The 14,652-nt window shown below is 31.6% G+C and overlaps 1 protein-coding gene and 1 long non-coding RNA gene across 3 annotated transcripts; one reads left to right on the top strand and one right to left on the bottom strand.

Annotated features, from left to right (window-relative positions):
- Window positions 1-677: 677 nt before the first annotated feature.
- LOC132736269 (uncharacterized) lies at window positions 678-2,101 on the top strand. The gene is made up of 4 exons (XR_009626559.1): window positions 678-805; window positions 1,364-1,441; window positions 1,610-1,709; window positions 1,939-2,101. It is a non-coding gene; the product is annotated as an uncharacterized LOC132736269 (long non-coding RNA).
- A 6,577-nt stretch (window positions 2,102-8,678) lies between these two features.
- On the bottom strand, window positions 8,679-14,652 carry LOC132736276 (sex peptide receptor-like). Of its 2 annotated transcripts, none has more exons than XM_060723376.1 (2): window positions 14,426-14,652; window positions 8,679-12,077 (listed from the first exon to the last, which is right to left on the bottom strand). In XM_060723376.1, exon 2 carries the CDS (start codon window positions 11,901-11,903, stop codon window positions 10,500-10,502), a length of 1,404 nt encoding a protein of 467 aa, XP_060579359.1. In that variant the 5' UTR covers window positions 11,904-12,077; window positions 14,426-14,652; the 3' UTR covers window positions 8,679-10,499. The 2 variants fall into 2 exon arrangements, with proteins under 2 accessions (XP_060579359.1, XP_060579360.1); XM_060723377.1 differs by lacking the exon at window positions 14,426-14,652 and adding an exon at window positions 12,229-12,247.

Here is a 14,652-nt window from a genome sequence, read left to right as displayed (position 1 = left end):
TACGCAGGACTTGATATTATTGTACATATTGAAAATAACTTGAAAAACTTTACCATTAATAAAATATTGAAGTAATTTATGCCATAGCCCAAAACGCCAGATAGTATCAAAACATTTAGAGAAATCAATAAATCCGCAGAATAGTTTTTGTTTACGCTTCTTTAAAATTTCAATTAATGTATGCAATGTAAATAAGTGGTCCGAGCAAGAGTAGCCATTTCTAAAACCTGCTTGTACTTCATTTAGGAGATTGAATTCTTCCATATAATTGTTAAGCCTAGAATTTAGGACAGCAGTGAATAATTTACCAAGACATGATAATATTGTTATTGGTCTGTAAGAATTAGTGCTTTTCGATTCACCTTTATTTTTATAAATTGGATATATCCAGCCTTCCAGCCAAACAGGCGGTAAATGTCCGTAATCAAGAATTATGTTAAAAAGACGTTCATAGATGGGTAAAAGCATAGATTTTGTACTCTTAATATATTCATTTGTTATACTGTCAGAAGGACTCGAGGCCTTGCCATTATTTAATTTGTTGATACAAATTAGAATTTCTTCTTGCGTTATGACTTTATTTAAATAGACATTTGAATTATCTATAAATGTTTGATCTAAATTAATATCTGTATCATTATGTGGATTACTATTTACATTTTTATAAAATAACGCTGGTCAGGGGAAGTAATTGTTTCGGTCTATGATTTTGTTTGTTGTGTCTATGATTATCGTTCGTGCAAATGGTGGCGCTGTTTGGAAAATTTGAAAACAACACGATTGGCAATTTATTTGGATTTCGAAGGTATTACCGTTATGTTATGTTTTACTTTAGTTTACTGATTATTTTCTAAAATATTATTATTTATTCTTTAAATTCTACTTTAATTTACTTTATGAAATAAATGAGAGATATAAACACATGATTGAGTTGATTTGACACGTTTTCGCGACCTAATTGAATTTGAATGATTTGGGTTCGGTAGGCCTTGTAAGCATGAAGTTATTGATGTCATTGGCAATTTATGATTTTACATATCTTGTCTTTCTTTAATTTATTTTTCATATTATTAAACATTTGTCTGTACTATATCCTATTTAAAATTTAATCAATTCTAAAATTGAAACCTATAAAGTAGTTCGGCCCACTTAATTTACGTCCCAAGACGATTCGTCAATATATATAACTATGTTTATATTTTATTGATAGTATAATGCAGTGTTTATTAGTTTGAAAAAAAATAAAAATACATTATAGTGATTATTATTAAGTTAAATAACAAATTTGAGTGTTAAAGTTTAATAGTCGTAAATTCAATAATAAATCTATTTCTATTTTATTATATATTATTTTATATTCTAGATCCTGGTCCTGGCTGAAATTTAGAGTATTGCAGCTGTAGCCTGTATACCATACATTCAACATGAAAGGGACTGTCAGGTTTGTTAAATTGAAATTTATTCTTATTAATTTATATATTTGAATTTCTTTACAATACAAAGTATAAATTTTTCAACTACTGGATATTTATCTTGTCTTAAAATATATTTCTATCGGAATATTCCTGTAACATTATTGATATAAAATTTACATGTTTGTTGGTTTCAGGATGCTGCATAAAATGGTCTTAGCTAGAGCCTAGAATGTTAATTTCTTGGGAATATGCTGCAAGGAACTGACGGGGAGCAGTTTTTCTTACACATCATAGGTGAGACTTTTAAATAGTTTCTTTTTAAAAAGATTTTTTTGTCTTATATACAGTTTTTGCTGTCAATATCAAACTTAGCTATGTTTCAATTTCTATACTGTTTTATGATGTAAATTTTTAGATAAAAGCATTTTAAGATAAAAACAAATCACTAAGTTGAGTAATTATATGTATAATTTGAGATTGACCAAGTCACTTTTAACAACAAACTTCTTATTTTTATTTGCAGAAGCAGTAAGAGACAGCCAAAGAAGTACTCGATCACCTGACATACCCAGAAAGATCTAGAAGAAAAGATTGGAACAGATTTTAGCTTAATTGTTAAAACTATTAAAGTGAATTTTAGCTGCACTTGAACTGTATTTTTGAAATAAAATATCTGAAATATTTAATATTGTCTTGATATTTTGTTAAACTTGGTTACTTTGCTTTATATCCAAAAATTAAAGTATGGTGGGTTTTCAACGTTGAAATGACATTGAAACTTCAACGTTGTGCCAACGCTGAAGCTGCAACGTTGTATCAACGTTGAAATTTCAACGTTGTTTCAACTTTCAAATCCGAATATAAATCCAACCTTATTTCAACGTTGAAATCTGACCATAATTCAACGTCGAAACAACGTTGATGTGCCTGCATGGATAAACCTTTATTTTCCTATCTTGTTCTATTAATTTTTATATTTTTTTTTTCATTTATCTAGAAAATTGTATGTAGTATACGACCTTCGTGGCCTTAAGGAAACTATGTCCCTCAATTATCATATCATTACATATGAAATGATTTCATTTCTGAAGATACTTTATTTTAAGTTTGTCAAAATGAAATACTTTTGATTGGATTATCCGGTATAAAACTAAAAATAGTTTTAGTAGTAATCCATATATTAGGTTTGTGTTATTTTGACATTGTCCAAATTAAGTGTCACATCACTGTCTTGTGTCCTGTACTTTTACATTAGACAGAGTTGATAATATGTTAATAAATAAGATGACCTATGTACAAAGTGAAAAACAATAAATGTAACTATATCTGGAACTCTATAGGCAAAAAAAAAATGCTGTGAAATTGTACTAGAACTTGATAATCTGTCGAATTTGATATCCTCATTCGTATCTCATAAAATATAGATTGATGCTTTTGTTATTTTTAAATTGGTTATTAATCAAGTAACGTTATAACGTCGGTCCCTTGTATAATTCATTAAAATGATACTTACAATTTTGATAAAGCTATAATTTAAGAAAATGATATGGTTTGTTATTATGAAATGTGTTATGAAACACACGTCAGAATTCCACATTGGGTAGATACGTTAACAGAACACAAGACATTGTAACGATGTAATTGTGTCTGATAAAACAGAATGCAAGAAAGTGTAACGTAACGAAAATGTAGGTTTGTTCATCGTGATAATATCACAGAAAATTTAACACGCTTGGAAAGAAATGATCAGATAAACTTGCCTATGTGAATGGGGGTTTAGCAGGTGTTTAACAGTCAAATATAACGTTATCACAATTTTAATAATATTTAACTGAGGCTGTAAAATCCAGACGATTTTTATATATCATTTTCTGTTATTTAGTCATAATTTAAAGGTCTAAACGTTTTAATGCCTAAAATACAATGTTTGATATTCTTATATAGACGAAATGGAACACTTAAAATGTAAACTAAAGAAGTACTTATCTTTTCGTTGTGGGTAATTTCGCACACACAAAAATGATACTTCTAGAAAAAACGAAGTGAGGGAATGAATTATAATTGTGCACACGAGTTATAAGTTTAGTTCTTTATGCAATTGTACAGGTATCTTGAACAAGTATATCTGCTCTCTTCAGCTCAAACAACATCAGAAGGGTTCCTTTAATCTTTAGGAATGAAATATCAGATTTTTGTTGTATCAATAGTATGAATACATTTATTTTTTATTTTGGAAAAATATTTATTTTTTGTGTAAAGAATAATTATATGTTAGAATCATTTTAAAAGTACCAAGTAAAAGTACGTGGGCGCCAACTTCAAACTTTTTGACCCGTCACCGCTGTAAGTCCGAATCCTGTCTGTGACTTTGATTCTTTCATGTATCCACCTTACGTGATCCTACTGTCTGAAATAATCTGCGAAGGGGCACCCGAGGTCTCCCTCCACTAGTATAGCTAGACAGTGACTATATGACCTTTGTAGCGTCAGTGTGGCTTAAAATCAAACAAACAAACGATACAAGAATATAGATATTGTCAAGGATTGTGTGAAATATTACGAGCTCATATACTTTTTGAAAGAGAAATGCTTCAGATCACCTGGTTATCCATGGTTAAAAAACTTAGTGTATCCTCCTTAGCAATATAGAGTAAAATGAATGGTTATTTCTTCGTTTTTGGTTTTGAAAAAGCTTGCTGATCTACAACTCTAACTGCTTTAATACCTTCCGGGATCAAAGTCAAGTGGCTTTTAGGTTATAGATATTAGCGCTGTATATAACTTGAAGTTTATATATTTGTTTCAATGTGTTATAAGGACAAAATGTCATCATAAATGGATTCTATATATGAGCCGCGTCACGATTAAACCAACATAATGGGTTTGCGACCAGCATCCGCGCAGTCTGATCAGGATCCATGCTGTTCGCTATCGGTTTCTCTACTTGTTATAGAGTTTGTAAGCGAACAGCATGGATCATGATCAGACTGCGCGGATGTGCAGGCTGGTCTGGATCCATGCTGGTCGCAAACCCATTATGTTGGTTTTGTCATGACGCGGCTCAAATTAACTTGTGATGTAATAGACACGATCTTAATATCTAACAGTATAGCCTCTGTAGAATAATGAACATATGGAAAAGTGAAGATCGAATGAGAGAAATGAAATCGATCTAAATTTAACAGACTCGGTTTGATTTAGACTATTTGTTGGAGTCATAATGTAAAGTTAACATGTATCACGCTCCCTAGCACCGAATCTCAATAAGACAAGCAATTTAGTGGGCGGGCGCTGAAATGTGTTGCTTATAGCAGTTTGATTTATAGTGAAGTGTTACTTCTGTAATAATCGATATTGTTGATATAAAATATTGTGTAAAATGTTTATAGCACTGCATAGAGCCGCTTAATAGAAGTCGCATTGTAAGTGCTTGTTTGTATCGTATCGTACACCTGTGCCTGCTAATTATAATGTTAATAAGAATGTAAACATCTGGACAATTTTAGATAAAGCATTAATTTTCCTTCTTCCATGTTTTGTTTCTTTATCTTTTTCTTTTTCGAAGAATTGTAATTAACTCTAATTTCAATAAGTACTTTCCTTTTAATTTTCCTTATACATGTAAATTTATAGCATTTACATAAGTATTCCCTTTATCATTGACGAGTGATAAATGTATGATGTATCTAGATGCATAATCAGTTTGTTGTAAAAGAAATTTTGACAATGTTTATACCCTAAACAGGTAACGTATAGTGTGAAAATAGTTATTTTTGTAGAACAAGTCAAAGACAGTAGTAAAGGTAACCAAAAAGATGTGATTATAAAACATTATCAGTGAAATTAAATATCACAAATATAATTGTACGAATATGAATATTATTTTATGTAGTTGCGGTGTGGGCTGCTAGAGCGTCAGTCAAAAATGTAAAGTCGATTTATAATATATATATATATATGTATAATACATATAATACATACATCTATATTTTTTTCATACATCTCGGCAAATACCATATTAATGATACGTGTATTTTTAGATTATATACTTCTCAAATTTAATGAAGAAAAAGTACTTGTTGCATATTATTAAGATATTTCTAAATGAAGACTGAGGCGATTTTTCGTCAGTTTATATCATTGGACAGGGACAAGAAAATTAATAACTCAGAGATTCCAAATCTTACAAGGGGAACAGCTGTATATTATTATTCACCAAAGACATCATTCATCGTCTTAAGCCTACCATACGCAAATTTATCCTTATTGCTCGACTTAATTATTAATTAAGCAGTCATTACGTTTAATAATATACTTGTATAAATACCAAGGTTTTGAACAATTCTTGATTATTGCTCCGCGCCCACAGGCGCGGAGCTATTTGTGTTTACTATTTTTTTGTCAATGGGCCCGGATTTGATCAATTAATCCCTTCGATTTACAGCTAAAAATAAATCCTCATTCAAGAACTCCTTTCGATTTCTATATTGGTTTCCCCTTCGGTGATTCGCAGCATGTCATATTGATGAATGAGAACCGGAAAGCAGTTCTGCTGTCCATGAAAATAGCTATAAATGTTCTGATTTTTGACACTTAGTAGAAATTTGTTATTTCCCTATTTTAGTAGTACATGAAATTATAATTTGTTACATTTTAAATTACATTTACACACAGCATATCAAGTATACTAATAGTGATTGTATTTGTCAATATAAAGAAGATTTCAGGCATAAGACTTTAATAATTTTGCTTTTGATAATTATTCTTAATTTATATTTATGAAATTAAATGTTTAATAATAACATGCTGATATAGTGGTTGTTTTGAAATAATTAAACTTTAGTATATAAGGTTGCATTTCATTGGCATTATTGGTATTGCATACCACTAAAAGTGTTTCAAAATTAACTCTGACTGGTGACATGTCCGGGGCCAGTACTCGACAGTGAAAGCTGCATGTTGTGGCCTTACGAGCGGATAGACCCTCATGAAGCATAGGCTATAGATAGATAGCATCATTGATAGGATCTGCAGTTTGAACATGAAGTGTAATGTTTTTTATTAATGGTTTTAAAGCAATTCAACAAGAAAGTATATTAATCTCCAAATAAATCAATTAACATTAGTTTTTTTATATATATCACCAATGTCAAAAAGCTTTTATATCTTTGACTCGCACGAACATGATGTTAGTGAATTTCCTCATACCTGCCTAAAATTCACCATGTAACGCGTGTATAACAATCAAAACATTCCTGAATTTGGTCTATTTGCATTTCATCCCATTTTTTCATTCCAGAGTGTGTTCTACTTTCAGTATTGAAAGAAACCATTTTTCTTTTAAATTTGACATGAAAAAAAATGCATGTTATATTACTTCATTATAGCATAAGTCTCTTTTGTTACTATTTGTATATTTGTTACAATTATAATAATAAAAAAAACAGGCTTTGATATTTTTTTCATCTTATGTTACTGACTACAGTAGTGACACAAACAGAACACAGTACAGTCAAGTCACATCACATTTACAAGTCTTGTAAGTTTTGTTTATATTCAATGGAATTACTTTCCTTACCAGGTAGGCATCAGTGAAAGCATTTTTTATATTAAATATCTTTCCCCTCTTTTTAATTATGGACAGTGCATAAGATAAGTATAATTATGCAAAATATGGTTTACAAAACATTCGGGAAAAAATCTACAATAGTACTTAATCTGAATATAACATGACCTGCGCGTAGGAATAATTTGGTAAGGTATCTGTAATTAGTGCATTTTTTTGCGCGGAGTTTCTCAATTGCTGCATTGCAGCAACATTTGTACTTGTTCTTTTTAGACTAAGCTTAGTTGAATATTTCATGGTTATTTTTAATACAAAGTTTAAAAATTTCCGAATGTTAATAGACCATTAACTTTTTCGGGAAGCGGTGACAACTAAGTTGTTAAGGTTTTATGTTCATAGTGATAACAATCCTACTTAATTTAGTGCCGATAATAAAGACTTAATCTATATTAGAATAAAACAATTTTAGAAACAAGAGTATTGGAGTGAAGAGCATGTCTCCTTACATCACACTCTTTCCTATCAGTTCCAGGTCGAGACCATGTTTCGTCACACGACAACATTACTGGTTTGTTGCCGATCAAGACCATTATCCTAATTAAGATCATTGTCCAATCACGACTCTATTACTAATCGTTTCTAGTTCAAGACCAGGTTTCCTCACAAGACGCCTTTACGGTCATGGCCATGTTTCCTCACAACTGGTTAGTTCCAGGTAAAGACCATACTTCCTCAGTCGGTCACATGGCTGGTTAGTTCCAGGTAAAGACCATACTTCCTCAGCCGGTCACATGGCTGGTAAGTTCCAGGTCGAAACCATGTTTCCTCAACCGGCCCGAAGGCTGGTTAGTTCCAGGTAAAGACCATACTTCCTCAGTCGGTCACATGGCTGGTTAGTTCCAGGTAAAGACCATGTTTCCACAGCCGGCCCCATGGCTGGGTTGTTCCAGGTAAAGACCATACTTCCTCAGCCGGTTACATGGCTGGTAAGTTCCAGATAAAAACCATGTTTCTTCACCCTTCTCCATAACTGGTTAGTTCCAGGGTAAAGACCATGTTTCCTCAGCTTGTCCAATGGCTGGTTATTTCCAGGTAAAGACCATGTTTCCTCAGTCTGTCACATGGCTGGTTAGTTTCAGGTAAAGACCATGTTTCCTCAGCCGGCCCCATGGCTGGTTAGTTCCAGGTAAAGACCATGTTTCCTCAGCCGGTTACATGGCTGGTTAGTTCCAGGTAAAGACCATGTTTCCTCAGTCGGCCCCAAGGCTGGTTAGTTCCAGGTAAAGACCATGTTTCCTCAGCCGGTCACATGGCTGGTTAGTTCCAGGTAAAGACCATGTTTCCTCAGACGGTCCAATGGCTGGTTATTTCCAGGTAAAGACCATGTTTTCTCAGCCGGTCCCATGGCTGGTTAGTTCCAGGTAAAGACCATGTTTCCTTACCCTTCTCCATAACTGATTGGTTCGGTGTCAAAATCAAGATACTTCAAACGACTCCATAACTGACTGGTTCAAGGTCAACACAATATTTCTTCATAAAACACTGTTACTGGTTGGTTCCAGGTCAAAACCATGTTTCTCACACGACACAATTACTGGTTGGTTTCAGATTGAAACTATGTTTCCTATCACGACACCATATACGTGTTTGTTCAGATTTTAGCTACTATATGGAGAGAGAAGAAGACAAAACTAATCTTGAACGTATGTAAATACTTTTTATTTTAGACATTTACATAGCACATATAACTTGCTGAAAAAGTAACAATATTTTCGCAATAGATAGTCCAGTAAATATTTTCTATGTGGTTTTCTTAGCCTATAAAACACAAGACTATTTAAAGATAAAATTGCATGCAATCTAAATTATGTATTTGTTAACAAATTCAAACGTTATGAATTCACAGTATAATGAGTGTCTTGTATAAATTCCACTTTTTATTAACATTTAATTTCTGATATTATAAAACTAAAATACTTAAAATAATGACGGCTTTTAAAATTAAACCTTAACAATCCGTATAGAAATTGGAGACCTATGACTTTTTTAAACACTGTATACACAATTGCTACAGGATGCATTGCAAACATGATAAAACTTACTCTAGTTAATTGATAAGTGAATATCAAACAGGTACACAGTAGACACATCCGTACTATATACAATATAAGGCAGTACACAGAAGAAAATGACATTCTTGGACTTTTCCTAATCAACTCTCTTAGTTTTAAGTACAGTATACTTTTTGGTTCATCTGCAGGCAAAACAGTGTTTGATATTTTGTATCAAGATTCGACTCCTCCTGCTAATATGATTATAACAAAAAGTCGTTGTTCAACAGAATGATTTTATAAATAAAAGGATTTTAAAAGGAAAATCCAATAAGCTTTTAACATACCACAGAATTATCACCTGGTTATGACAATGAATGGCACATATTTTAAACGCCTTTTAGAATTACGATTATGCCAAATTACAATTGTTTCATCTTATTTTATTTATTATATTTTTGTACATGAAGATCATTATTGTAGTGGCATGAAATGTAGTTTGCACTTTCCAGTACCGTCCATGAACTCGCTCAATCAAACCGATCCTGCAACGTTTTCAATTTTGTCTGACAAAGGGGCAGCATCTTAAATAACCTGTTATCAAAAGGGTCATTATAGAAAATGTCAAAATACGAAACATTTTATGCTAGGAAACCTCTACTTCCACCCTGTATTTGTTAGTTTTTACTTCATGTTTTACTAAATATTCTAAACAAAGTTATTAAGTATCAAATATAATATAAAGTTGATTGTTAACTTTAAAACTATAAAAGCCGTTGTTGCTTACGAATTCTAGTTCTGTATTCATCTGTATAAATTTGAAAGTTTTACGGCATCAAATATATTGAAAATATATATTGAGGACTTATTATAAACATGTTGTCTAAAATGTCCTGTAAGTGACCAAATCTCTAGATCTTGCAAAATTTGGAGAAAGAAGTGTTGATAGTTTAAAATATAAACTATTATAATGATTTAGAATTTCCTTTTATTTATGTATTCTTTTATTTGTGTATTATTTGTGTACATATCTTTTTAGCAAGGCTAGACTAAACAATTTTGTTTTTAAAAACGCAACTGAAAATAATAGAACTGATTCAAACGATGGATATACAATCACAAATGTACACAAGAAAAAGCTTACAAATCCAAGTGTGTCAAGATGTACACACCAACCTGAATTTTATAAGGCAATTTTATTAAAAGCATAGCATTGTTTAACACTTAACTATTTTAAACAGTCTTATATCCTACTATCAAATGTTAAAAACTAGAGAGGACATGGATAGTTGTACAAAACTCTGCAAATTCAACATTCATACTCCCCACACAATCATTCACTAACTCCCTCGCTGATTTATTTTTATTCATTTATTAATTTTATTTGCTCGATCGCAAGTGTTCGCGTAAACACAAGATAGCCGAAGTCCATTTTTATGAATGTATTTACTGCCGTCAAGAATGTTACTATTGCAACTTTGTTTGCATTGTGACAGACTTATCCGAACTACTGGTCTGCATCGACTTCATTTCCATTGCTCCTTGGGAGGATCCACAGTCCGTCTTTCTTGTGGCCCTTGTAGATATTGAAGACGATTTTGAAATAGAAAGTCCCTTCTGGTCTCCAACAAATCTCTGAAGTGGGTACAAGTATGTTCGTTTCAAACATTTACGAAACTTCCTGTTCAAAAATGTGTAAATATAAAAGTTTGCGTTGAAAGATAGCACAAGAAGCAATTCATAGCCCATATGGATGCCTCTGTTGACTTCCAGGTTGGAATTGTCCCCATTCGTTGTTGCTTTGTCGATAGCATGATAGAGGAGGAAAACTCCGTATGGTATCTCGGGAATAAGGAACACCACTACAATACCTATTACAATGGTAGAAATACGTCGATTTTCTACCCTTCGTTTCAATGTTTGTGGAGAGTTTTTATCTGCGTTTTGAAAATTCCGTGCACCACCTCGTAAATGTTTAATGAAAAGAACAGTGAATATTGTTAGGCTGACACAAGGTATGAAATGACGAACTATAAACAATATCCAAAGAAAGATACAGTCTCCTCCGCAACCATCCTCGCGAAGCTCCCATTGACATAAGCCATCAACCGCTTTATCTGTCGCCACGTGGTACAAATGAAGGAGTGGTGAGACAAAGAAGATTATCACACAAAATATAACGGTATTTCTGATGGAAAAAATATGTTGAGAATTGTGTGGAAAGGCAACCGAAGCGTATCTGTGAACAGCAAGAAACAATGTCAAAAAAATTGACACAGTGTGAAACATTTTAGATAAGAAATATTTTGATAACATAAATCCACGACACAAGTCCTTTGTTAAAAAATATACATCCACAGAAGGTTGAGTGACCAGGGTGTCATAATGTTGTGTAATATTTGTGCTATTAATGTGAGAATCATCTTCATATTGCAGCGGATCCTGTGTATTATGATACACCATGATGTAAGTTGGCAAGGTAACAAGTCCAGTCATTGTATCTGATATTGAAATGGCGGAGAGAATCATATTTGTTGCAGTGCGCATCTTTCTGCGCATCAAAACTGAAATTACAACGACGTTCACCAAAAATAGTAAAATAACAAGTATATTCCAAATATACAAGTAAACAGGTCTTTCAAAAGGGTAGCCAACATACACATATTCTTCGTATTCATAAGATCCGTATTCATTATATCCGTAGTCGTAATGATTGGAATTATTGTAGTCATCCAAATAAATGCTAGTGTTGTCGTAAAGGTCACTGTCGTTATTGAAAGAACTTGTTGTAGATAAATTGTTGTCGTCGCTCATTTTAGCAGTTGAGAAAGTAGCGTTGTTGAAATCTGTTGAATATACAAAGGTTGCCATAGTTTTCACGTGCTCCAGAGTGGTTGTTTTGTGATTATCCTTCGAAGTAATATTTTTCTATGCAAATAAAATTGTGCACTGTTTACTAAAGATATCTGTAAAAGATGAAGATTCCTATCGCATTATCTGTTTGAAGCTGTTTGTCGCCTAATAGACTGAATCTTTCATCTTAATCTGAAAACATAAAGAAAATTTATAAGATTGCTTATTTTTATCTATAGAATATATACCATACAGTGTTGTTGTTGATGATGTTTTTTTTCCATTTTTGGATTCTCGAATGCGAACTTGAATAATAATTATTTTTTCATAATTCTATAAGTACTTTCAAGTACGTTTTCTTTATTTTTATTGTTTCTGGCTCCTTTCTTTTTTGGTCAATTATCTACAGAACTATAATTGTAAAATGACAATTATACTTACACTAACACCTATCAAAACTTGGTCTTCACTTAAATTGGCCACTTATACACTTGTATGAACTTTCTTCTAAATTTTTCCTTGTTTGACTCATCGTAAATACATAAGTGCTTTAAATACATGACGATGATACTTGTATGGAAAGGAGGATATTTTATTAACTAACTACTTATTGCATGACAAGAATAATATTATATTAAGTAGCCACAATTTGCAATGTATACAAATTTGTAGTCCTCATTTCCCATTGCTTTACCGTTTCAACTTCTTAAATAATTAACTGTATTGCTAACTATTTTTAAGGATGAAACGAGCGAGAAAAAATATCGTTCGTGAAAGATAATGCGTAGTTCTGGTAAATATAAATTAAATAATGGTACAGTTGTATCCATGACTTTGCTTTGCTGAAATTGTGTAATGAATAAGCATTGTTTTTTGTTGTTGTTGTTGTTTTTGGTTGTTGTTTTTGTTTTTGCCTTGTACTTTTTAGAACAGTCTGTACTTCAATATAACAGTACAAAACTTGAGCAACCAACATTAAAGAGTCTTTTCAGGCTACACGTATGTATTGCCTGGTTCGGCTCTATACTAAATGGTAAAGACTTATCATTTCATTTCATTCCAACAGGATTAGAGTTTGATATATTTACTTCTGTTGAATACAGGCGATTCTATTAGACAATTATAATGCTTCACAAATGTGTATAATGTCGCAGAATTTTCATGTTTTTATACCCACTCCCTTAACAACTTCCTTGTTTATTGAAAAACAAAATATGAAAAAGAATAGGAAATATTTTATAAAAGTTGATATGTTATAATGGCTTTAAAAAGATCACATGTTTTACATTATCCCACTTATATTAATACTTAGATCATTTACAATTTTACAATAATTGTAAATTTCTCATGGAAGGGAATAATTACATGGTTAAATAGGATCTGCAAAACTCAAACGGTAGAGATAAAATCATTTTTGAAGCTAAAAATGGCCCAGGGTCAATTCTCCAAGTTAAGCATTGATCCAAGGAGTCATTTTAACGGGGTCAAAATTTAATGCTACATCGGCTTTCTATTTATGAAAGTTGGTTTGAAATGTAACACTTAGTATACATGTATATATGTGGCTTAAATGGTAAATGAAAACCAATTAAATCTAGCAATGAAGAAATTGTAACTTCATACGGTCAACAACGTAAAAGTATTTCAGGTGAACTGTTTTATGTTTTGGTGTTTTTAAAGGTGGAGGACAGTTTTCTCTGGGAATTCGTTCATTTGAGAGTATAATATCAATATGTATATGTATCATATATGAATTTAAAACCATTTAGATGACTGACTTTATTTTTGGTATAAATATGCATGCCTCAAGATGAGCCAAAATATTTCAAGAAAATTAAACTTGGGAAAAACGTACTTAGATTTCTAGAAAAGTAAACAAATAAAAGATTCAAGTGATATTTTATATCTTGTGTGCAATTAATGACTGATTTTTGCAGTTTTTATCACCATATTTTTACTGCGTTACTAACGCAGTAGGGGCTATTTTTGAATATTATGACCTCTTTTTAATAATTTACGTGGATTATAACGATTGCAATGTGTTAATTACTTTCTTTGCTCACATTACAATATTTTACTTTTAAATACATCAAAATTTTCATGAAAATAAGGATAAATCTGGAGGCGTGCTGCTTTAAAACGCTAAAACACCCTGAAATACGCTAAAACATGCTTATTTAAACAAGCTTTAAACATGATTGTGGCTAACACGGAGGTTTTGATATTTTCAAATTGAATTATTAAATGATTATGCAAAACAAATAGACATGATTCAGGTACAGTGTTAAATAACATTTTTTCAACAGCTGGTCACGTATTCATAACTGAATATCTTCAACGTTAAACATATAATGTACAATAATTCATATTTCCGGAAACAAAAATAAATGTTGCAAGACATTTAAAATTATATAATATTGTTCCTTTTTATCTTAAAATAATTAATACACATGTACAATTATAGAAGAATAATTTACAAATGATGTTACAATTTAAATTATTAACTTCTGTTTACTAAAAATAAAAGCAAGTTATCTTACCGTTCACTGAAATCCGTTATCTCAGTAAAAATATTCTTTTTCCCGTTGTATTCTTTATAACTTCAATATAAACAAACAAATGATGATACTACCTCGTTGCTGTAAGGAGATACCACAATGAGATGTAGGATGATAAAAAAGACAATACTTTTTTTCTTGAAATCACTTAAGTCTTCCCACAAAAACAAGGAAAAGTGGTTTTGACTAATTAAATCTTGTGTTAAATC

The sequence above is a fragment of the Ruditapes philippinarum genome, unplaced genomic scaffold (genome assembly GCF_026571515.1).
Source record: "Ruditapes philippinarum isolate M1 unplaced genomic scaffold, ASM2657151v2 ctg2721_1_1_1_1, whole genome shotgun sequence".
NCBI lineage: Eukaryota > Metazoa > Mollusca > Bivalvia > Venerida > Veneridae > Ruditapes > Ruditapes philippinarum.
This window is presented reverse-complemented; position numbering and strand designations above follow the sequence as displayed.

What these genes read in the sequence shown, in the direction of transcription:
- LOC132736276 (XM_060723376.1), bottom strand. Translation starts at nt 11,903, where the DNA reads ATGGCAACCTTTGTATATTCAACAGATTTCAACAACGCTACTTTCTCA.